Source organism: Oryzias melastigma, unplaced genomic scaffold (genome assembly GCF_002922805.2).
Source record: "Oryzias melastigma strain HK-1 unplaced genomic scaffold, ASM292280v2 sc00296, whole genome shotgun sequence".
Lineage (NCBI taxonomy): Eukaryota > Metazoa > Chordata > Actinopteri > Beloniformes > Adrianichthyidae > Oryzias > Oryzias melastigma.
The window spans coordinates 102224-109435 of record NW_023416911.1 but is presented as its reverse complement, the minus strand read 5'-3'; the positions used below and the strand labels follow the sequence as shown (position 1 = coordinate 109435).

General features: G+C 36.9%; 2 protein-coding genes across 3 annotated transcripts in view; one reads left to right on the top strand and one right to left on the bottom strand.

Moving 5' to 3' along the window:
- Positions 1-1696, bottom strand: part of LOC112141524 (insulin-degrading enzyme) — a 43990-nt gene extending 42294 nt beyond the window's left edge. The window contains exon 1 of the mRNA XM_024264684.2: positions 1140-1696. The gene's annotated coding sequence lies outside the window, so the exon portion shown is untranslated. The remainder of the gene's footprint in view (positions 1-1139) is intronic.
- A 1547-nt stretch (positions 1697-3243) lies between these two features.
- Positions 3244-7212, top strand: part of LOC112141525 (stimulated by retinoic acid gene 6 protein-like) — an 84154-nt gene continuing 80185 nt past the window's right edge. For both annotated transcript variants that reach the window (XM_024264688.2, XM_024264687.2), the window contains exon 1: positions 3244-3544. In XM_024264688.2, coding sequence (XP_024120456.1) covers positions 3531-3544 — 14 coding nt within the window. In that variant the 5' untranslated portion in view covers positions 3244-3530. The remainder of the gene's footprint in view (positions 3545-7212) is intronic.

Sequence of the window (7212 nt, the reverse complement as noted above, 5' to 3'; positions counted from 1 at the left end):
GAAAGTTTATCGCAATAGACTCATTTCACTATCGAAAAAAAGTAATATCGCAATAACGATAATTATCGTTTTATCGCCCAGCCCTACCATCAAGGGTTCGAATGACTCCCCTCACATCGGAGGCCTTGGATTCCTGGCTGTAAAACACAGAGGAGGAAGAGCACCTTCATACCAAGAGGAGTCCAGCTACTTAACGCTGTCTTACAATCAAGCTAATCAATGCTATTAAACTAAATTATCACAAACACACTACGTCACTTTATGTCATCTTGTATATGCATATGTGTAATATTTTTATACTATCTTCTTTGTATATATTGTCTCTTTTGTTCAACGTCAGACCTCTCCTGTATTGAGGAATCATTGGATTGTACAGTTTTTCTCCCTTTATTGTTACTATTTTTATTTATCTCTATGCTCCTGTGTCATGTGTAACTTGTATGTTGATTGGAGACACTCTCTGCATCAAAAAATAGAATTGTCCCTCGGGGATAAATAAAGTTGTTTGAACTTGATCACCTGCCTCAGCCTTGTTTATCTGTTGCACTTTGGGGTTATCTGGTTGTCTTCGTGATGTACACATTTTTGCATAATGATTTTTTTTGTGGCAGGCTTTGCACACTTGTCCATAGGCAGGACATTTTCTTGGCTCATGCTTGTAGCCGCATCTGGTGCAGTGTACTTGATTTCTCATCTTTATGCTCTGTGATTTTAACCCATCGTCTTTCTTTCTCTCATGTTGTTTTTGCTTGGTGACTTCATGAACAGGGATTTCAACCTCCTCGTGTAGACTTATGAGCTGACTACGACTTAACACACTGGCTCTACAAATATCTATTGCTTTTTGTAGCGAGAGGTCAGGTTCTCGTAGTAGTCGTCCTCTAACTTGATCTTCCATTATTCCACACACGACTATCTCTGATCAGTGAGTCAGTGAGATGCTCAAACTCACAGTTTCTTGCTTTATTCTTTAAGTCTGTCACATATGCATCAACGGTTTCTGATTTTCTTTGCAGTCTTGTGAAAAATAGGTGACTCAAATACGTCACATTTTTTCTTGGATCACAATGTTGCCTGAACATCTCTTTCAACACATCGTAGTCATCAACATCTTCATCAAAGTTGAACGTATTGAATACCTTAATTGCTTTGTCCCCAACCACGTGCAGGAATGTGGCTCTTTTCACGGCGTCGGACTTTTCACTGATTCCGCTTGCAATAAGGAAAAGTTCAAATCTCTGGATCCAATTTTCCTCTAGATTCCCTCTAGACTTAATGCAGTTGGTGGTTTCAACTCCTCCATTTTTTCTTTCTTTTTCTTTTCTAGTTTTCTTCTGACACCATGTTATATTCGACGTGCACGGAGTCCAGTTTTCAGTCTACCATGTTTATTCTGCTGCCTTGTACAACACGGAATCACCACACACATAAAGCTACAGCGACACCCATTGGACACAAAGAGCATAACACCTCTAATATACAAAAAGTGTCTTTAAAAACGACTGCCGTTCCTCCCCTGCGACTGGAGGTCCTCGGAGAACTCAGGTACGAGCATCCATATGGGGTCAAATTATGGGGTCAAATCAGGATCAGCTTAAAGTGAACGAAAAAACAGATTGAAAACTTGAAATATAGATGTTGTAACTGAAAAAAAGAAGTGGAAATTTGAAACCTGGAAAAAAAATTGAACATTTAAAAAAAAAAAAACTGAAGATTTGAAAAAAAAAAAAACCCCAGAAGATTTGAAAAGTAAAGGAGTGAAAACATGACAAAAAAACCTAAATTAAAAATTACTAATTAAAAACAAATTATTCTTTAGTAACAGCTGCCGCTTTGAATTTTCAACTTTTTTTTTTTTTAATCTTAACTTCCAGTCCTCAGTTTTCAGTTTCAATTTTTTTTTCGAGTTTTCACTGCTGAGATTAGCCTAATTTTACATGGGGGCGGGGCTTTGAGCTCATTGGCGACCGGGACACGTTTCCCAGGGTGGGGGGGATGACTCCTCACTACACATTTTCTCCACTTTTCTCAGACTCAAATGGATATTTTTAAACTTTTCTCTCATTTTTTACTCTCACTGTTCAAACTTTCAAAGAAAAAATAGGTCAAATAAGTCTAATCACGATGAAGATTTATGTAATGCTGCCAAGCTGCACGTCTGCATGAAAAACGACGCAGAGGAGATCGATTGACAAAATCAACAGCAAAGCCGCGCTGAAAAAAATCCACCAAACAGTGAGAAAGGTACACCGCAATACTAGTGAGGTAAAACTGCAAGTAGTAATACTGCCCTCCATGAAGAAGAAGAAGAAGAAGAATTTTTAATACGGACTCAAGGTCCAAAACAGCACAGACTATAAAAAACAAACAACATTCATAAATATAAAATACAGTAATAATTCATATAAAAGTAAAATCAATAGACATAAGAATCAATGTAAAAACCAATATTACAAACTTAAAAATAGAAGGGCTTAAAAAATGCGTCCATACCAGAACCTCCAGATTGACGACTGATATCTAAGAGTGCTCTGCTTTACATTGGTGAGGGCTAAAATAATTTCATTCTCTGAGGCATTAAGACGTTGGATAAAACCATAAGTAAAATGTCTTAAAAGAGCCTAGAGTGTGAATATCAGCACCAACAAACATCTCACTGGCACTGCACCACCGTGGCCTTCCTAATAGAATCCTCAGGGCATCATTATAAGCAATCAACCATGAGTTTAATCAGAGTTGAGTAACGCAGGCGGAGACAAAAACAAACAACGATCTGCAGCAGAAAAAACGTCACATCCTCATTACCTCTTGAGGAATGATGGGATGCATTTTCGGGTAGCCAATGAGCTCAAAGCCCCGCCCCCATGTAAAATTAGGCTCAGCTCAGCAGGGAAAACTCGAAAAAAAAATTGAAACTGAAAACTGAGGACTGAAAGTGAAGATTTAAAAAAAAAGTTGAAAATTCAAAACAGCAGCTGTTACTAAAGAATAATTTGTTTTTAATTAGTCATTTTTAATTTAGTTTTTTTTCATGTTTTCACTCTTTTACTTTTCAAATCTTCTGGTTTTTTTTTTTTTCAAAATTTCAATTCTTTTTTTCAGGTTTCAAATTTTCAATTCTTTTTTTCAGGTTTCAAATTTTCAATTTTTTTTTCAGTTGCAACACCTATTTTTCAAGTTTTCAATCTGTTTTTTTCGTTCACTTTAAGCTGATCCTGATTTGACCCCAAAGAAACCAGCATGTCTCTGTGCCGGAGTGCTGCCCTCTGCAGGATGAAGAGGGAACAACCCGCTGGAACGGCAGACTGAAATCAGCCTTTCCGGAACCGCAGAGGTTCGGTTTGAGCTGCAGGGGGAAAAAGTAAGAAAGAAAGGAAGGAAGACGGCTTTTGTCTCAAGAGCGGAGAGCTGTGTTGTTTCCTGAAGACGCCCATCTCTGAAGTTCTGAGATGATAGAGGAGAAGAAGTACTTCTTTTCTAGACTTTAACCAAAGAAGATTGTTTGGATTCTTCGGAACCACACCTGCACGATGACCGCAAACACGTGAGTTGACAAAGAAAACCCAGTAGATGTTGGTCTGATGGTTAGATGTAGTTTCCGGTCAGTCGAGTTTTTGGAGCCGCTCACTGTTCCTGCGTGAATTGCGGGTTTCAGGATCACGCAGACTTTCGGGGTCAGCGGGAAGCACGCGGACATCCATCCACACACATCTGCCTCTTCCCTTTACGGACTCGTCGCTCTGGAGCAGCGACCGTTTCCAGTTTCACTGCTGCAGAGCGAAGCCCCAAGAGAACGGAACAACCAGCTTTAGGACTCCACAGGCGGTTTGACAAAGCACGCAAACCTTTATGGAAACATGATTCAAACACGCACGCAGTCCTTCTGCTATCCAGGCACGTTAACGATGGAAGTCGGGTCATCTGTGGCCCATAAGACAAAACTTTCCCCCCAAAGATTAGAATTTTCACCGGTCTGGTAGACCACCTTTACCTTACCAAAATAAGTAGTTCATTTTAAGGATACTGGTTTGAAACTAAATTTAAGGTGGTATACTTTAGTTTACCTTTTAGGTACTCAGTAGGGCTGGGCGATATTGAGCATTTGGCCGTCTACCAGTGGCGGTTCAACACTGAATCACACCCCGGCCGAGACCCCCCGCTTCCCCCACCAGCCATATAGATTTATACGAGCTAAATGTTTGTCTAAAAAAAGTTGTATGTTTATCAAAACTGTTACTCTCTTTATTTAGAACGTTTCAGTTCATAATTATTCAAAAACAAAACACTAATCCTAATTGAAAGTGGAGTCTTATGTCAGGTTTTATAACATGACAGAAATGTAATGTTGTTTTAACAAACTAACCGTCTTTTCTCTGAACCTTTTGATGAACGGTCCTTACTCAGGAAAGCATCAACTTTTCATCAAAGTTTTAATGTTTATTTCTAGTGATATGGTCATTTTTTTAACAGCTTTAACATTTTTTTAAGAAATTAACTTTGTTCAAATCACGTGTTTGCAATGTACCACAGAAGATTAAAGATTAAAACTAGGGATGAACAATAAATTAATTATTTATATATATAATACATGTTTTTAATGTCATGCAGATAAAACATGCTTACATAGAAATATGTTCAACATTTTTACATAACTGTGTGTAATGTTACTGATCAGTGTTGCTGTGAGTCACAATGAAATGGAGCACCAAATGAGTGTGTGTTTGTGTTGCTGAGGTCAGTGTGAGCAAATGCTAGAAATTCCCAGCACACCTGAATGCAGCAATAGAAAGTTCTTAACGCAAGCGCATAAGTGCGGAAATTCCACGCAGCCCCTGAACGCACCTCGGGCCACGTTAATGTGACAATTAAATTCATTAAATCAGCGCAATAAAGTCAGGATTAAATGTTTGAAGCAACTCTAAAATGGATGTTTGTGGTGGTGTTTTTAAAGGGAGGCTCAAGACCGACCTTTTTAATATGTCTTTTAGTTGATTTGATATTTTGTTTTATCCTCTATTTTTACTTAATCAATATTTATTTATTTTTACTGAATCATGTGTGTCTATTTTATATATATATATATATATATATATAACTTGTCTTTTTATTTATATCTGTTTTTATTTATTCATTTTAATCTATTTTACTCCTTTTACGTTTTTAAATTCAGTGTCTTCCTCTGAGGGATCCTCCACATCAGTGATTGACCTTTCTCAATAAACGGGGTCACAATATTGTTTCCTTACTGCAGTACAAAGCCAGACTTCTAGATTTCTGCTTTCTATCTTTTTAGTATTTATTTATTTATTCATTTATTTACTCTTTCATGGTGTGACAATATGTTGATGTGTGTTTGTGCGTGTGTGTGGAGGGGTGGGACTTGTGAGCATTGTCTTTTGTTTTTAAAAATTTATTATGTTTTATGTAAAGCACTTTGAGTACATTATTTGTTTCTAAAAGTGCTATACAAATAAAGTTTGATTTGATTTGATCAACAGTGGAGGGAGAAGCAGACTCCATCCTGGTTGTGTTTTTTTTTATTTTTTATTCAAACACAATGTAAGTATAATATTTAGTGCAATACTCAAGGACATTCCAAAGACAAACAAACAAACAAAACAGACTCCATCATGTTGTGTTTGAGCCTCAGAGATGAAGAACAGAGATTCACCTGTCAAAGTGAAAGAGTTTTTCTGCCGCTAAAATAAAAGTTCTACCTGCATTTGCCGGTTGTTTATTTAGAGTTCTGCCTGTATTGAAACATGGGTTATAGAAGGTCATCTTATGACTTACTTTAAAAAAAAAAGCATTCTACACAGTGGACCCCGCCCTTTTACAGAGGCCCACAGCTGAACTGACCCTTCCACCCCACCCTTTTCTTCTCAATTCGATGTTTTCAGGCCGTTCAAAACATTGTGATATTACAGGTAACAGAAACCATAACTGCACAGATTTTTTCTCTCCAAGCGCTGAGCTGCTACCCCCTGTGAGTTGGCATGCCGAGCAGCTCCCAATACTGCCTGCACCTACAAATGCTCCTGGTATCAATCCACTACCGATTCAATACTGGTCAATATTGCTGATATCAATACCCATATGTTTTGTAAATGCTTTGGATGTGACATGAACAACAAAGTCTCAAATGTTTTTAATCGCTATGAATGTTTTTTTTTTTAATTATTTGACAAGCACATAAACAGAATAAAACAATATTTTCAATTAAATGGAAAATAGTTTATTAAAATAAAAACTTCTTGAAATGAGGCAAGAAGTAAAACAGTCTACAAACCGAAAGAAACAAGTAACTATGATGCAAAAATAAATCTAAATGTTTAACGATTACAAAAAACATTAGATAGAAATATAAATAATTAGTAATTCCTATGCCTTTAAATAGAACAACAAAAACAGATGAAAAGTAATTTGTCAAAACAACTCAGCTTTTAAATATTGTGAAATAGGCTGAAATCATACTCTTTCTCTGCTGCTGCTGAGATCTGACAGGACTGGAGAGAGTGCTGAGGCAGCGACTCAGCTGGGTCATTTTTGCTAATACAGAAACGTTTCAAACAAGAGTGGAAATATTGATATCTGCGGGCCGGTACAGATCCATTACTGATATCTGCGGGCCGTTACAGATCCAATACTGATACCTGCGGGCCGGTACAGATCCATTACTGATACCTGCGGGCCGGTACAGATCCATTACTGATATCAACTAGAGATCGATACTATCAATATTCTGGATTGATCTATTCAGCACTAGTACTTATAGATGAACTTTTCAAGTTCATACATTTGTGTTAGATATACTTGGATTTTAGTTGGAATTATACTACAATCTAAAAATATTTACACTATATTTGTTCCTGTCCTTGAACATTTTCTTACAGAGCATTAAAAGTGGAGTAGATGCATCTCCAGTATATTAAAATACTCTGATAGATAGAAGTTTATTACTTGTAAACTAAAAGCAAACTTCAAAAGCTACATCACATTTACTTCAACCTCAACGTGTACTTTCTAGAGCTGTCAGGCGATTAAAATTCTTAATCGCGATTAATCGCATTTTGTCCTGAGTTAACTCACGATTAATCGCAAATTGATATGTGGCCTTTTTTTACGGAAAAAAATGTGGAATTTAACAGTATAACAGTTTAACAATTTAACAATTTAAGAGTTCTTCATTAATTATGAAAACAAGAATGGCAA